We start from the raw sequence: 18031 nt of genomic DNA, 5'->3' as shown, positions 1-18031 counted from the left end.
TGCCAAATCCTACATACCAAGTCCTAAGGGCTGGAAACAGAAGTAATAATGATCATAAAGCTCCCACTGCCTTTAAATATGAATGTCGAATTTATCTCATACTATCATAGAACCAAAGAATACAGCACAGGAGGTCACTCAGCCCATGATGCTTGTGCCAACTCTTTGAAAGCTATCCAATTGGTCCCATTCGCCTGTCCTGTCCCTATAGTCCTGCAAAAGTTTCACCTTCAAGTATTTATCCAACTCCATTTTGAAAATTATTATTGAATCTCCCTCTACCACCCCTTCAAACAGCGCATTCCTGATCATATCCCTCTGTGCAAAAAAAGTTCTCATCCCATCGGGTTCTTTTGCCAATCATCATAAAATCTGCATCCTCTGATGACTGGCCCTCCTGCCTGTAGAAACGGTTTCTCCTTATTAACTCTATCAAAACCATGATTTTGAACAACTCTATCAAATCTCATCATAACATTCTCTGCTCTAAAGAGATCAACCCCAGCTTCTGTAGTTTCCCCCATCCCTGATAGCATTCTAGTAAATCTCCTCACAGATCAGAGATCCAACATTTAAGTGAAATGATTTGGTCAGTTTTAACCAAGGCTACGCTCAGTTGGTTTAACCTTCAGATAAAGCTGGGGATAGGAACCTTATAGTATGAGACTTGAGATACTGAAACTTTTCCCACTGAAGTGGGGAAGGCCAAGAGAAAATTTAATAGAGGTTTTGTAAATTAAGAAGTGATTTGATACAGTAATTGGAGAAATACCATTTGCTCTGGTTGGGGACAAGGAATCATTAATTTAAAATTGTCACAAAGAAATTGAGGAGGGAGTTATGAAACATTCCTTTATGCAGAGGGTTGTTGGAGCTTGGTATGCTAAACGCCAGGAAGTGGTTGAGGCAAAGATAACTACATCGTAGAGAGAAGAGTAGATGAATATTTGAATCAGATCAAGATATAAGGAGTGAATGGGACAGGAGGATTAGTTTTAGGTTTGGCCTTACAAAAAACTGGCACAAACAAAATGGCCTTACTCCATGCTGTAAACTTCTGACAATATCAAATCAGAATTGAGAATTAACCAGTTTAATAAAACAGTATGTCTTCTTGCAACTTCCTCTCTACTTCATCCCAACTCTGGAATTCTATTCATCTCCCTTTTGCACACCTGTTATAGTCTCTGTATACGTGTCCAAGATTCTCATTCTTTCCTGATGCAAAATTCTCCCCCTGCCTCCGTCTTTTATGTATGTTTCTCCCTCATTTTTCTTTATGGAGTAACTTTATTTTAATCCTTTTTTTTAAAAAAACACTGATGATAGGTAACATATAATGGTTTGGAGATGGAGGACAGGAAGAAGCTGAGGGCATTGAAAACCGCTGGGGAGTAGGGATAAACAGGCATGTATCTGAGAGTTGCTGCAACACTTCCAGATGAAAGACAAACAGAGTCAGGACCTGGGGCTAAGAGTGAGCATTACAGCGGAAGCTCGCATTGTAAGGAAGGATTGGAGAAACTTGGGCTTTTCAGCCTTGAATGGAGGGGTCTGAGAGGTGATCTTAAGAGTTTCACAAGCTAGACATACAAGATTGATAACAGTATGGGACAGATAAATCTGAAAAATTACTTTAAACTGCAAGAGTAGGACAAGGAGCCATGGGATCCTATTCGTAAAGGGTACATTCAGGACTTATACTAGGATTTTTTTTCTCAGTGATCAATTCTTGGGATTGTCTTCCAGAGATAAAAATCTTGTAATCTTTTAAGAGCCACTTGGACAGCAACAGAAGAACTTTGAATTAACATGAGCTGATTGGCCACCTTCATCTGTAATTGTGATCTCCTGAATTCAGCAGTAGGAATCATCTGTGACTTTCTACATGGTACAGTTATAACATTTTCCACACCATGGATTACTAGATCAGAACTGCCAGCAGAATAGTCAGCCAGCATGAGCCCTCTTAAAGATGATGCAATAAGATCAGAGTTTGAATCTGGCTGGATAACATAAGAGATGGCAGAACATTACTTAATATGGCAAATGGAAATTAGCAATGGCATTTGAGGTGCACACTTTTGGGAAGAATGAAGGGGAGGTGGAGAAAACACCTTAAAACAGCAACACCTGACATATCTAGGTACAAATGCATTGGGTATGATGAAGAGCCAGTACCCTACCTTCATCAGTCCCATCCATGATACTAACACAACCATTTGTTACAAGGAAAGGGCTCAATTGAAAGACTTCTTTTACCTAGGAAAAAGGATTCAGTAAATGCACAGTATTTAATTTAACTATCTTTCCCACTAACTTTTGTTCAGGTTTTGGCATATGATTAACAGAAAATAAACTTAATATTGTGTACACCAAATTACAGTCTGTTCAAAACCATTCTCTATGCCAAATAGCCAACAGATAGCAACTAGCTACATTACGTTTACCCCAGTATACACACACATTTAGATAGTAGCATGCTCTGAAGATAGTGCCAGAAGGCAAATCTGTCCATACTATCTCTGTAATAATAAGGTGCTCCAACAGTCTTAATGATTCAAGCACCTAGGTATTTTAGGCAGGACTATGTAGGATTTTCTTTATTTTAAAAAACCGACAATGTATAGACAATCAGGTTTAATATTTTTGAATATAGTGCTGTCTTGAGGCATAAAAAGTTGAACAACCTGCAAAAAGGTGGTTGAAATCTCGCATATCAACCAATTTCAAAATCAAAAATACATACACAGTGGTGTCAAAAAAGTACAAATTATAATATACAAGGAGTCCTATTCTGAATGAAAGGAATCCCTGCAGAGTTAACACAAAGGTTTTGGAGACGGCTACAATTACCAAAAGTGCTGCAATATTGCTGTCTGGCTTTCGATATCTGAAGTGCCAGATTTGCAATACATTCTTGGTACAAACACTGCATTTAGCATATGGTTTTCTCATCTCCCCTTGTACATGCAATCGATTGGCTGAAATTCTTAGCATCACTTTTTTATTGAGGACACGGCAACAAGTCACAACTTGTAGGTAGGTAGGAATATACAATATAAATGCAAGGAAAACAGGTACTTAAATTTATGTAAGAAACTACAAAGGACAAAGATTCAAACATGAATAGTCAGTAAAATCTACCAAAGGAAGGAGAACCTTATTGCTTCAAAAATTGTCACATTTCTTTGAGCACCTATCTTGAATTTTCCAGTAAAATGAAAATGTAAATACCTGAAAAACACTTCCTCCGAAAGCCCTGCTCCTATATCGAACCAGAGGCACCATGGCTACTGCTCGAGTTATTGGGTTTGGCTTTGCTGACATTGGATTCTATTGTCTGACATGGACCACAGCTGCTAAACACGAGAAGCCCTCATCTTACGGATCTCTTCTTGCTGAGGTTCACAAATGTAATTTGCATTACCAAAATATTGATGGGATATGAAGAGTTTTGATGGAGTAGTTAGGGAGAAACTGTTTTCACTGGCTGTGGGGCAGGGTTGCAGCAGAGTGTAAAATTTGGGAATTTGGTGAAAGTGGGAATTTGATGCAAAGGTGCTGCTTTTGCCTCCAGTACTTGCACTGGTAAGTGTTGCACCAAAATATTTAATTTAATCTACCTACAACTTAAACTAGGTCAAATAATTAGTTTTTAAAAACTTTAAGCTTGGTTGATTGCATACATAAACTCTAATTAATTAAATAAAACAAGGTTAGATAAGTATGGCTGTACCATAAGTATGGTGCACCACAAACAGCTTGTGGGAGATTGTGGAGAGCACTGCAATACTGGAAAACCACATCTACATTAAGTGACCGAATCTTAAGGAACTTCAGCTCAGAACTGCTGAGCTACAGTCAGAAATGCACACACTGCAGGGCATCAGGGAGGTGGAGAGCTACCTGAATACTTTGATCTAACGGGCATTCACATCTCTAAGGTTAGGTAGCGGTGCAGATCTGATTGATGGAAGGAGGGTGTGATTGCAAATCAGGAAGACAAGGGGATCCCAGATGCAGTGCTGAAAGAGCCTCTGCCTTTGCCCTTATCCAAGAGGTATGAGGTTCTAGCTGCCTGTGTGGATGAGGGCAAAGTCTGCAGGATGAGCAAATGGACCATGGCATTATGGTACAGAAGGCCATTCAAATAGGAGTAGTGAAAAAAATGTGGCTGTAGTAGGAGGCAGTATAGTCAATGGGATGGATACTATTCTCTGCAGACATGTCTGGACGTTCCAAAGATTGAGAGTCTGATCTAGTAGTTTTTACTGAGACATAGTTGCATGGTGACCAAGGTTGGGAACTAAATATTCCAGAGTACTTAATGATTCAAAATGATAGTTTGGGGGGGGGGGGGGGGGGGGGGTGGGCGCGCAAGGGGTCAGTCCTGATAATAAAGGAGGACATAAAGCATAAAGACAATAGTGAGGAAGAATCTTGCTCATGGGATCGGGAAGTAGAATAGGTAAAGATAAGAAATAACAAGGGACAGCAAACACTGACAGGAGTGTTTATATGCCTACAAACAGTATCTGCAGGAACTGCCGGAAACATGCCAAAGGTGACACATGACCGCCTACGGGGTTCCACTCCGGATTTTCTGTTAGGGTTTACTCCCTTAGCCGTGGTCTCTCCCGAGACGCCCACAAGGCAGCTGTTCATTTGACAAATAAAACAAGTTAGGGTTATACCCTCATAACCAAAAAATACTTGCTGCAGTCAGGTGGGAGTTGAACAGTGCAAACCACCCTCACCAGGTGGCCGTAACCAATTGGGGGCTTGTCTGGGATCTGAACTGCCAGACAAACGGGAAATTTGGAAAACGGGAGGGAAAATTGACCTCTAAATTGTGGAAGGGTAAACAAACAGGTTTTCTTGTACTCTTCTGTTTTCCTCTACAGTGCTAGGAACAAAAGAAATGGCCACATTTAATGCTAAGGAGTTTGTGCAGCAGGGAGAGATATCCCATGATACAAACATACGAACACGAATTATGAGAAGTAGGCCATTCGACCCCTCTAGCCTGCTCCGCCTTTCAAGAAGATCATGGCTGATGTGTGTGTGTCTGGAATTCCACACTCCCATCTACCCACGATAACCTTTGATTCCCTTGCCTAACAAGAATCTATCTACCCCCACCTTAAAATTATTCAATGACCCTGCCTCCACCACCTTCTGAGGTAGAGTGCTCCAAAGTCGCACAACCCTCAGAGAAAAAATTTCTCCTCATCTCTGTCTTAAAAGGGCAATCCAAATTTTAAAATGGTGCCCCCTCGTTATGGACTCACCCACAAGAGGAAACATCCTTTCCACATCCACCTTGTCAAGACCATTCTTGATCTTATGTACTTCAATCAAGTCTCCACTCACTCTTCTAAACTCCAGTGAAAACAAGCCCAGTCTGTCCAACTTTTACTCAAAAGACAACCCGCTCATTCCAGGTATCAATCTAGTAAACCTCCTCTGAACCACCTCCAACGCATTCATATCCTTCCTTAAATAAGGTGACCAAAACTGCAGCAATGAATAAAGAAGGCTAATGGAATGCTATCCTTTATGATGAGAAGAATTGAAAATAAAAGTAAGGATGTTATGCTTCAGTTATACAGGGCATTGGTGAACAACAGGTATACCGTTTTGGATACTGTTGGGGGAGACGACTTACCAGGGGTAGGCAATGGGATACAGGTCTCTGGCGCAGAGTCTGTCCCTGTTGCTCAGAAGGGAAGGGGTAAGAGGAGCAGAGCATTATGTACCCTCTCCAAAGCCTCCACCGTCCTTCTGGTAGTGTAGTGACCAGAATTGCATGCAATATTCCAAGTGTGGCCTAACTAAGGTCCTGTACAGCTGCAGCATGACTTGCCAATTTTAAGACTCTGTGCCCCGACCGATGAAGGCAAGCATGCTGTATGCCGCCTTGACTACCTTATCCACCTGCGTTGCCACTTTCAGTGACCTGTGGACCTGTACGCCCAGATCTCTCTGCCTGTCAATACTCCGAAGGGTTCTGCCATTTACTGTATACTTCCCACCTGCATTCTTTCTTTCTTTGGCCTCCTTGTCTCGAGAGACAATGGGTAAGCGCCTAGAGGTGGTCACACCTGCATTAGACCTTCCAAAATGCATTACCTCACATTTGTCCGGATTAAACTCCATCTGTCATTTCTCCGCCCAAGTCTCCAACTGCTCTATATCCTGCTGTATCCTCTGACAATCCTCATCACTATCCGCAACTCCACCAACCTTTGTGTCATCCGCAAACTTACTAATCAGACCAGCTACATTTTCCTCCAAATCATTTATATATACTACAAAGCGCAAAGGTCCCAGCACTGATCCCTGAGGAACACCACTAGTCACATCCCTCCATTCAGAAAAGCACCCTTCCATTGCTACTCTCTGTGTTCTCTGACCGAGCCAGTTCTGTATCCATCTTGCCAGCTCATCTCTGAACCCATGTGACTTCACCTTTTGTACCAGTCTACCATGAGGGACCTTGTCAAAGGCTTTACTAAAGTCCATGTAGACAACATCCACTGCCCTTCCTTCATCAATCAACTTCGTCACTTCCTCAAAACACTAGATCAAGTTAGTGAGACACGACCTCCCCTTCGCAAAACCATGCTGCCTCTAGCTAATAAGTCCATTTGTTTCCAAATGGGAGTAAATCCTGTCCCGAAGAATCCTCTCTAATAATTTCCCTACCTCTGACTTAAGGCTCACCGGCCTATAATTTCCTGGATTATCCTTGCTACCCTTCTTAAACAAAGGAACAACATTGGCTATTCTCCAGTCCTCTGGGACCTCACCTGTAGCCAATGAGGATGCAAAGATTTCTGTCAAGGCCCCAGCAATTTCCTCCCTTGCCTCCCTCAGTATTCTGGGGTAGATCCCAGCAGCACTCCTTTGGACCCCACCAGAAAGGCCGAGAGGGGGGTTTTGACGCTTGGGCAACTCTCAACCTCCATACATTCGCCCAGGCATGCGCCATGGAGAGGTCACTCCATAGTTGCCTCACAGCGACTGACACCACTGACCACCTCTAGGCGCTTACCCATTGTCTCTCGAGACAAGGAGGCCAAAGAAGAAGAAACAGTATCGATACTTTTGGACAGAGTATAAATCAAGAAATGACAGGAGCTTATAACAAAGGCAATGCAATAATTGTGGGGAAATTTTAATCATCATATAGACTGGGTAAATCAAATTGACAGAAGTAGTCTGGAGGACAATTTCATGGAATGCCTTCAAGACAGTTTCCTAGAATATGTCGTGGAACCAGCCATGGAACAGGCTGTTTTAGATTTTGCCTTGTGTAATGAGACAGGGTTAATTAGTAATCTCATATTAAGGGATCTCATATTACGGAAAGTCCTCATCAGAGAACTCCTCTTTGCTGACGATGCTGCTTTAACATCTCACACTGAAGAGTGCCTGCAGAGTCTCATCGACAGGTTTGCGGCTGCCTGCAATGAATTTGGCCTAACCATCAGCCTCAAGAAAACGAACATCATGGGGCAGGACGTCAGAAATGCTCCATCCATCAATATTGGCGACCACGCTCTGGAAGTGGTTCAAGAGTTCACCTACCTAGGCTCAACTATCACCAGTAACCTGTCTCTTGATGCAGAAATCAACAAGCGCATGGGTAAGGCTTCCACTGCTATGTCCAGACTGGCCAAGAGAGTGTGGGGAAATGGCACACTGACACGGAACACAAAAGTCCGAGTGTATCAGGCCTGTGTCCTCAGTACCTTGCTCTACGGCAGCGAGGCCTGGACAACGTATGCCAGCCAAAAGCGACGTCTCAATTCATTCCATCTTCGCTGCCTTCGGAGAATACTTGGCATCAGGTGGCAGGACTATATCTCCAACACAGAAGTCCTTGAAGCGGCCAACACCCCCAGCTTATACACACTACTGAGTCAGCGGCGCTTGAGATGGCTTGGCCATGTGAGCCGCATGGAAGATGGCAGGATCCCCAAAGACACATTGTACAGCGAGCTCGCCACTGGTATCAGACCCACCGGCCGTCCATGTCTCCGCTATAAAGACGTCTGCAAACGCGACATGAAATCCTGTGACATTGATCACAAGTCGTGGGAGTCAGTTGCCAGCATTCACCAGAGCTGGCGGGCAGCCATAAAGACAGGGCTAAATTGTGGCAAGTCGAAGAGACTTAGTAGTTGGCAGGAAAAAAGACAGAGGCTCAAGGGGAGAGCCAACTGTGCAACAGCCCCAACAAACAAATTTCTCTGCAGCACCTGTGGAAGAGCCTGTCACTCCAGAATTGGCCTTTATAGCCACTCCAGGCGCTGCTTCACAAACCACTGACCACCTCCAGGCGCGTATCCATTGTCTCTCGAGATAAGGAGGCCCAAAAGAAAAAAAAGAAATTAAGGGATACCCTGGGGAAGAGTGACCATACTATGATGAATTTCACATCAAGTTTAAGAGTGACATACAAAAATCAGAACCTACAGTATTAAACTTAAATGCTAATTAGAAAGGTATGAGGGGTGAGTCGGCTATGGTTGACTGGTAAATTAGGTTAAAAGGTATGACAGTAGATAAATAATAGCAAACATTTGTAGAAGTATTTCATTATGCTCAACGAATATACATTCTGTTGAGAAATAAAAACGCCCTGGGAAAAATGATCTATCAATGGCTAATTGAAGAGGTTAAGGATAGTTGAGGGCGGCGCAGTGGTTAGCACCACAGCCTCACAGCTCCAGGGACCCGGGTTCGATTCCGGGTACTGCCTGTGTGGAGTTTGCAAGTTCTCCCTGTGTCTGCGTGGGTTTTCTCCGGGTGCTCCGGTTTCCTCCCACAAGCCAAAAGACTTGCAGGTTGATAGGTAAATTGGCCATTATAAATTGTCACTAGTATAGGTAGGTGGTAGGGAAATAAAGGGACAGGTGGGGATGTTTGGTGGGAATATGGGATTAGTGCAGGATTAGTATAAATGGGTGGTTGATGTTCGGCACAGACTCGGTGGGCCGAAGGGCCTGTTTCAGTGCTGTATCTCTAATCTAATCTAATCTAAAAGGAGAGGTTTCTAATATTGTCAACAGTATCAAGCTTGAGGATTGGGAGAGATTTAAAAAACCAACAAAGGATGACCAAAGAATTGATAAAAAGAGTAAACTAGCAAGAAATATAAAAACAGACTCCAAGAGCTTCTACACTAAACGAGAGCAGCAAAAGTAAATGTGGCTCCTTTACAAGCTGATGCAGGAGAATTAGGGGAATAAGGAATTAGCAAAGACGTGAAATGAATATTTTGTTTATCTTTTTAGTTTAGTTTAGAGATACAGCACTGAAACAGGCCCTTCGGCCCACCGAGTCCGTGCCGACCATCAACCACCCATTTATACTAATCCTACTCTAATCCCATATTCCTATCACATCCCACCTGTCCCTATATATTTCCCTACCACCTACCTATACTAGGGGCAATTTATAATGGCCAATTAACCTATCAACCTGCAAGTCTTTGCAGTAGAAGACACAAAAAATCCACACTGGAAATAGTGAAGAACCAAGGGTCTACTTTAAGTTCATGCTCTCACCAATTATTAGTAAATAAAAAGTACTGGGACTAAAAGCCAACAAATCCCTGGACCTGGTGGTCTACAACCTTGGGTTCTAGAAGAGATGGCTGCAGAGAGATTGAATGCACCGGTTGCGATCTTCCAAAGTTCCCTAGATTGTAGAACAGTCCCATTGAATTGGAAGGTAGGAAATTTAACACTGCTATGAGAGAGAGACAGAGCGAGAGAGAGACAGAGACAGAGAGAGAGACACAGAGAGAGACAGAGACAGAGAGAGAGAGAGAGAGACAGAGAGAGAGAGAGAGAGACAGAGAGAGACAGAGAGAGACAGAGAGAGACAGAGAGAGACAGAGAGAGACAGAGAGAGACAGAGAGAGACAGAGAGAGACAGAGAGAGACAGAGAGAGACAGAGAGAGAGAGAGAGAAAACAGGAAACTGCAGGCCAGTTAGCCCAACATTGTAATTGTTGGAAAAATGTTGGAATCCATTAGTAAGTTGTAACAGGTCACTTAGAAAATATGATTAGGCAGAGTCAGCATCGTTTTATGAAAGAGAAATAGTGTTCAAGAAAGCTATTAATCTTTGAGAATGTAGCCAATAGGGTAAGTAAGTATTGCTAAGTATTGTGGGGAAGGTCTTTGCTTACGTTGCTCTGACCAGACTGCAGATCCTGGCAAACATTTGTAGAAGTATTTCATTATGCTCAACGAATATACATTCTGTTGAGAAATAAAAACGCCCTGGGAAAAATGATCTATCAATGGCTAATTGAAGAGGTTAAGGATAGTTGAGGGCGGCGCACTGGTTAGCACCACAGCCTCACAGCTCCAGGGACCCGGGTTCGATTCCGGGTACTGCCTGTGTGGAGTTTGCAAGTTCTCCCTGTGTCTGCGTGGGTTTTCTCCGGGTGCTCCGGTTTCCTCCCACAAGCCAAAAGACTTGCAGGTTGATAGGTAAATTGGCCATTATAAATTGTCACTAGTATAGGTAGGTGGTAGGGAAATATAGGGACAGGTGGGGATGTTTGGTGGGAATATGGGATTAGTGCAGGATTAGTATAAATGGGTGGTTGATGTTCGGCACAGACTCGGTGGGCCGAAGGGCCTGTTTCAGTGCTGTATCTCTAATCTAATCTAATCTAAAAGGAGAGGTTTCTAATATTGTCAACAGTATCAAGCTTGAGGATTGGGAGAGATTTAAAAAACCAACAAAGGATGACCAAAGAATTGATAAAAAGAGTAAACTAGCAAGAAATATAAAAACAGACTCCAAGAGCTTCTACACTAAACGAGAGCAGCAAAAGTAAATGTGGCTCCTTTACAAGCTGATGCAGGAGAATTAGGGGAATAAGGAATTAGCAAAGACGTGAAATGAATATTTTGTTTATCTTTTTAGTTTAGTTTAGAGATACAGCACTGAAACAGGCCCTTCGGCCCACCGAGTCCGTGCCGACCATCAACCACCCATTTATACTAATCCTACTCTAATCCCATATTCCTATCACATCCCACCTGTCCCTATATATTTCCCTACCACCTACCTATACTAGGGGCAATTTATAATGGCCAATTAACCTATCAACCTGCAAGTCTTTGCAGTAGAAGACACAAAAAATCCACACTGGAAATAGTGAAGAACCAAGGGTCTACTTTAAGTTCATGCTCTCACCAATTATTAGTAAATAAAAAGTACTGGGACTAAAAGCCAACAAATCCCTGGACCTGGTGGTCTACAACCTTGGGTTCTAGAAGAGATGGCTGCAGAGAGATTGAATGCACCGGTTGCGATCTTCCAAAGTTCCCTAGATTGTAGAACAGTCCCATTGAATTGGAAGGTAGGAAATTTAACACTGCTATGAGAGAGAGACAGAGCGAGAGAGAGACAGAGACAGAGAGACAGAGACAGAGAGACAGAGACAGAGAGAGAGAGACACAGAGAGAGAGACACAGAGAGAGAGACACAGAGAGAGAGACACAGAGAGAGAGACACAGAGAGAGACAGAGACAGAGAGAGAGAGAGACAGAGAGAGACAGAGAGAGACAGAGACAGAGAGAGACAGAGAGAGACAGAGAGAGACAGAGAGAGACAGAGAGAGACAGAGAGAGACAGAGAGAGACAGAGAGAGACAGAGAGAGAGAGAGAGAAAACAGGAAACTGCAGGCCAGTTAGCCCAACATTGTAATTGTTGGAAAAATGTTGGAATCCATTAGTAAGTTGTAACAGGTCACTTAGAAAATATGATTAGGCAGAGTCAGCATCGTTTTATGAAAGAGAAATAGTGTTCAAGAAAGCTATTAATCTTTGAGAATGTAGCCAATAGGGTAAGTAAGTATTGCTAAGTATTGTGGGGAAGGTCTTTGCTTACGTTGCTCTGACCAGACTGCAGATCCTGGCAACACGCATCTATCCCGAGTCTCAGTGCTGCTTCAGAGCAGGCAGATCAACAGCCGACATGATTTTCTCATTTCGGCAGTTACAGGGGAAGTGCCATGAGCAGTGCAGACCACTCTACATTGTCTTCATAGACCTCACCAAGGACTTCAATCTCATGAGCAGAGGAGAACTCTTCAAACTGCTGTGGAAAATAGGCTGCCCTGTGGGACTCCTGGGCGTCATTTCTTCTTTCCACGAGAACAAGCGGAGTTCCGTCAGTTACAATGGAGTAAAATCAGATGCCTTAAAGATCAGCAGTGGCGCTTTCAAGATCAGGAGAGGGGTAAAGCAAGACTGTATCCTGGCGCCAACTCCCTTAGCACATTCTTCTCCATGCTGCTTTCGAAGACTCAAATGAGGGTGTCTACCTGCATGCCAGAGCTGGCAGCAAGCTGTTCTACAAGACTGCGTGCCAAGACCAAAGTGCATAAAGTCCTAGTCCGTGAGTTGACGTTTGCTGATGACGCTGCGCTGGCACCCCATACTGAAGCTCACTTGTAACATCAAGTAGATCAGTTCTCCCAGGCCTGCAAGGAGTTTGGACTGACAACCAGTGTCAGAAAAATCAAAGTTATGGGCCTGGACATAGAGACTCCACCTGCCATCGACAATCTTACTCTGCAGATCGTTGACAGCTTCACACAGACCTTGGGTCAACAATCACCAGTAACCTGTCCCTTGATGCCGAAATCAGCACCAGGATTACTAAGGCCGCAGCTGTCATGTCAAAGTTGAAAGGGTGACTGTGGACCAACAGCATACTAACCAAAAATACAAAGCTTCGCGTGTACCAGGCTTATGTGCTCAGCCCCCTCCTTTACTGTAGTGAAGCATGGACAACTTATGCAAGCCAAGAAAGTGGCTGAACAGCTGCCACCTCCGCTGCCTCAGACGAATATCGGGCATTTCCTGGCAGGACAAAGCACCGAATACGGAAGTACACCAGCGTGCAGGGATCCCCAGCATGTTTGCCCTCGAGTCAACAATGACGCCGTTGGCTGGGTCATGTGACCCGAACGGATGAAGGCCACATCCCCAAAGACATGCTCTATGGCAAGCTTGCTATCGGCACAAAACCAACAGGTCGCACACATCTGCGATATAAGGATGTCTGCAAGGGAGACCTCAAGTTGACTGGAATCGGAGTTAATGCATGGGAAGTCCTTGCTGCTGACCGGAGTGGCTGGAGACATGCAGTCAGGTAGGGCATAGAAAAAAGTGCGGACAAAAGAAACGACCAGATGGTGGGAGAGAGAGCCCAGAAGGAAAAAACCCCAAGTCCTCCTTGGGCCAACGTTATTCATCTGTGCCAGCTGCGGAAGGGATTGTCACTCACGAGTCGGCCTCCACAGCCACAACAGACGATGTTTAATCCAAAAGTAATACGCACCTCGGGCGCAGTCCATCATCTCCCAAGACGGATGGATGCCATCAACTAATAAGGTGGATAAAGGGGAACCAGTGGATGTAGTATATTTGGAATTACAAAGGCATTCAATAAAGTGTCACCTGAAATATTATTGCACGATAAGGCGCATGGGATTAGGAGTTAAATATTAGCATGGATAGAGGATTGCTTTAAGAACAGAAAATAGCGAACAGAAATAAACAGGTTATTTTCATGTTGGTAGGCTGTTACCAGTGGCATGCCGTAACGATCAATGCTGGGGCCTCAGTTATTTACAATCTATATCAATGACTTAGATGGAGGAACTGAGTGTAGCATATCCAAGTTTGCTGATGATACAAAAATAGGTAGGAAAGTGAGGAGCTGCAAAGGGATGTGGATAGGTTAAGTGAGTGGACAAGGTGACAGATGGAATATCATGTGGGGAAATGAGAGGTTATTTACTTTGGTACAAAGAATGGAAAAGCAGAATATTTTTAAAACCATGAGAAACTATAAATGTTGGGTATTCGGAGGGATCTGGGTGTCCTATATGAAGCACAGTTAACATGCAGGTACATCAAGCATTTAGGAAGGCGTGGGAAAATAGATTCACACTTCCTGCTTACCTCCTTATCCTGGTTGTTTGAGGGATCAGTACACAATGAGAAAACAGCTGAGGGATGCATTGCGAAGCAGGCCTAAGACAAAGATGTGGAGCTGAAGAAATGTATGAAAGTCATTCATCCATGTCTTGATAGTCTGGGAGATGTTGGTCTGGTCACTGTGTTTATAGTAATAAAGTGATTAAAAAGCATAAGTGGACTATATAACCGTGGTAACAGAATGATAGGCGAGATTGAGATGAGTTAAGTGCATCTTATTATTCTGATTTCACTTTTATTTATCTTTGATGTACTGTGATTTAGTGGCAATATGCATGGAATGTAGAGATCAAAGGTAGATCCATGAGTTTTGAATAAACTACTGCATGTTGTAGTCATACTGGATTGTGATGTACCCGAGTTCTCAGTGAATAATGAGCTGAATAAAAATTCAAATATGCACTGGATTGTGCAGTGTGATGTACCGGAGTACTCATGTTGGATCATGCAACATGAGCTCATTAAAGCTCATTCTGCGGGAGTTACAATTGTGTATGTGCACTCTGGTATTTCAAGACATAAAATGAAATAATACTAGAAAGCAGTCCCAACAGAAGGCAAATGATGCGTTGGCCTGTATTGCAAGGAGGTTGGAGTTCAATAGTAAGGACATCTTTCTACAATTGGACATGGCTTTGCTGAGACCACATCTGGAGAACTGTATACAGTTTTGGTCTCCATGCCTAAAGAAGAGGTACAATGAAGTTTCACTAGAGTGATTTCTGGTTTGAGAGGGTTGTCCAATGAGAAGAGATTGAGTAGAAAGGGACCATACTCTCTGGAGTTTAGAAGAATGAGAGGTGATCTCATTTAAACATACAAAGTTTTGCAAGGACTTGACAGGATAACGCTGAGAGGCTATTTCCCCTGGCTGGAGAGTCTAGAACCAGGGAATATAGTCTCAGGATAAGGGTCAGCCATTTAGGACCAAGATGAGGAGAAATTTCTTTGCTCATGGATTTGTGAATCTTTGGCATTCTCTACCCCAGGGGGCTGTGGGTGCTCACATGTTGAGTATATTCAAGGCTGAAATCAATAGACTTTTGAACTCTAAAGGAATCAAGGGATATGGAGATCGGGCAGGAAATTGGGGTCGAGGTCAAAGATCAGCCACGATCTTATTCAATGGCGGAGCAGGCTTGAGGAGCCATATGGCCTACTTCTGCTTTTATTCCAGTAACCAGAGGACACAGATTTAACATAACTGGTAAAAGGTCCTGAGGGGAGATAAGGAAAACTTGTTTTACGCAACTAGTTATGATGATCTGGAATACGCTGCCTGACAGGATGGAGGAAGCAGATTCAATAGTAACTTTCAAACGTGAATTGGATATATACTTGAAAAGGAAAAAATCTGTGGTGCTATAGGGTAACAGCAGGGACAGTGGGACTAATAGAATAGCTCTTTCAAAGAGTCGGCACAGGAATGATGGCCCGAATGGCCTCCTTCATCCCAGCCATGAACAAAGTCCTACAAGGCCCCAGACTATAATCCCACTAGGACCCCAGCTCTCCCACACACTATACCCATAATTACTCCTAGCTCCAGCCCTCCACACGTTTCCTGGTATAACCTCTTCCTAACTTCTGACACCTTGTCACACCAATCTGTTCCACCAGCATACCACCTTTCTTACAGTATCTCTTCAAGAAACCCACCCTGGCTAGCTTGTTACCTCCCAGCTTTCTGCATACCCTAAACTGTAAAATTAGAGGTAAAAATGCATCAATAAAAGGAATGAGTGCCACATGGAGACAAAAAGAGGGGAGACAGAAGAAAAAACAGACTTAAAGAGTGAGAAAGAAACAATTACTCTACACAAACATGATTAAAACATTTGTTTTATATAAAAACATTCAGCAAATAGATTGGCTGGTCTTCAGTTTGCTGAGGTGAAAATTACACAAAGTGAAAAGTGTAGTACAGTCATACAGGTGGGTCAGAGAGACAGGAAAAGGTGCAATACAAAGATGGAGAGAGTGACACAAAAGCAGAGAAACAATAACAGTAAGACAGCTCTCCTTCGTCTGTGAATAATGATATCATTCACATTGTGTAACTCTCTTGCTATAAAGTAACATCGGCTAACTCATCACTAACAATGCCACAGATACATGAAAGGGCAGCACAGTCATACAGCATGTTGTGCTCAGGTACGGCTCCACAGAGTTGTAAGGTGTGGGCTCTTATCCACATAGTTCCCCTACATCAAGGTACCAGTTTTGCCCAAATCTTCATGGAAATCCAGAGCATAAATGCTATGACTCATTTGCTCTGGGAGAGGAAAACAAGCAGGTGAATCATACAGGCAGCTCTCCTACACATCAACGCAGCCTGTTTATACGTGTGTAGGCAAGGCTCAGGGCACACAAAAGGCGGGAAACTTTATATGCACAACTTGGGAATCGGTGAATTATGAGAAGAACTAATTCGTGGCAGTTATGGTTAAGGATCACACCTCCTAAAGTCACTGACTCCCTTTGCACATCATTTACTTCTCCATAACAAGCTATAAACATATATTACATAAATTCTCCGAATCAATGATTTTGTTTCAATGTAAACACCATAAGAAGGTTACTTCACTGGAGTTACCTTATCCAACAAATGCTGGGCTTTTACTCCTGGCAAGAGACGCAAACCAGCAGTAGCTTTTAGTGCTAAAGGTGTGCTTGCCCAAAGGTCACGAGGAACTGATGCTTTAGCAATGTTCAGTAAGTCCTGAATGCCTTTCACGCTCTGTAACACATAAACCATATGTATCCAACTGTGTTAAACAAAACTCAGTTATTAAACAAAGATGCGTTGATGCGGATAAAGCAGTTGATGTAGTCTACATGGACTTCAGTAAGGCTTTTGATAAAGTCCCGCATGGGAGATTGGTTAACAAGGTAAGAGCCCATGGGATCCAGGGCAATTTGGCAAATTGGATCCAAAATTGGCTTAGTGGCAGGAGGCACAGGGTGATGGTCGAGGGTTGTTTTTGTGAGTGCAAGCCCTGTGACCTGTGGCCGGTGCTGGGACCCTTGCTGTTTGTAGTGTACATTAATGATTTAGATGTGAATATAGGAGGTATGATCAGTAAGTTCGCAGATGATCCGAAAATTGGTGGTGTCGTAAATAGTGAGGAGGAAAGCCTTAGATTACAGGATGATATAGATGGGCTGGTAAGATGGGCAGAGCAGTGGCAAATGGAATTTAATCCTGAGAAGTGTGAGGTGATGCATTTTGGGAGGACTAACAAGGCAAGGGAATATACAATGGATGGTAGGACCCTAGGAAGTACAGAGCATCAGAGGGACCTTGGTGTACTTGTCCATAGATCACTGTAGGCAGCAGAACAGGTAGATAAGGTGGTTAGGAAGGCATATGGGATACCTGCCTTTATTAGCCGAGGCATAGAATATAAGAGCAGGGAGATTATGATGGAGCTGTATAAAATGATAGGCCACAGCTGGAGTACCGTGTACAGTTCTGGGCACCACACTATAGGAAGGATGTGATTGCCCTGGAGAGAGTGCAGAAGAGATTCACCAGGATGTTGCCTGGGCTGGAGCATTTCAGCTATGAAGAAAGACTGAAAAGACTAGGGTTGTTTTCCTTAGAGCACAGAAGGTGAGGGGGGACATGACTGAGGTGTACAAAATTATGAGGGGCATTGATAGGTTAGATAGGAAGAAACTTTTTCCCTTAGCGGAGGGAGCAATAACCAAGGGGCACAGATTTAAGGTAATGGGCAGGAGGTTTAGAGGGGATTTGAGGAAAAAAATTTGCACTCAGAGGGTGGTTGGAATCTGGAACGCACTGCCTGAAGGGGCGGTAGAGGCAGGAACCCTCACAACATTTAAGAAGTATTTAGATGAGCACTTGAAACACCATAGCATACAAGGCTACGGGCCAAGTGCTGGAAAATCGGATTAGAATAGTTAGGTGCTTGATGGCCGGCACAGATATGATGGGCCGAAGGGCCTGTTTCTGTGC

At 43.5% G+C, this 18031-nt stretch overlaps 1 protein-coding gene across 3 annotated transcripts in view; it reads right to left on the bottom strand.

Annotated features, from left to right (window-relative positions):
* entpd6 (ectonucleoside triphosphate diphosphohydrolase 6) overlaps positions 1-18031 on the bottom strand; it is an 89318-nt gene that overhangs the window by 33186 nt on the left and 38101 nt on the right. For all 3 annotated transcript variants that reach the window (XM_068044520.1, XM_068044522.1, XM_068044521.1), the window contains exons 4-5: positions 16646-16789; positions 2187-2262 (exon numbers count right to left, since the gene is read on the bottom strand). In XM_068044520.1, coding sequence (XP_067900621.1) covers positions 2187-2262; positions 16646-16789 — 220 coding nt within the window. The remainder of the gene's footprint in view (positions 1-2186; positions 2263-16645; positions 16790-18031) is intronic.

This window comes from Heterodontus francisci, chromosome 13 (genome assembly GCF_036365525.1).
Source record: "Heterodontus francisci isolate sHetFra1 chromosome 13, sHetFra1.hap1, whole genome shotgun sequence".
Lineage (NCBI taxonomy): Eukaryota > Metazoa > Chordata > Chondrichthyes > Heterodontiformes > Heterodontidae > Heterodontus > Heterodontus francisci.
This window is presented reverse-complemented; position numbering and strand designations above follow the sequence as displayed.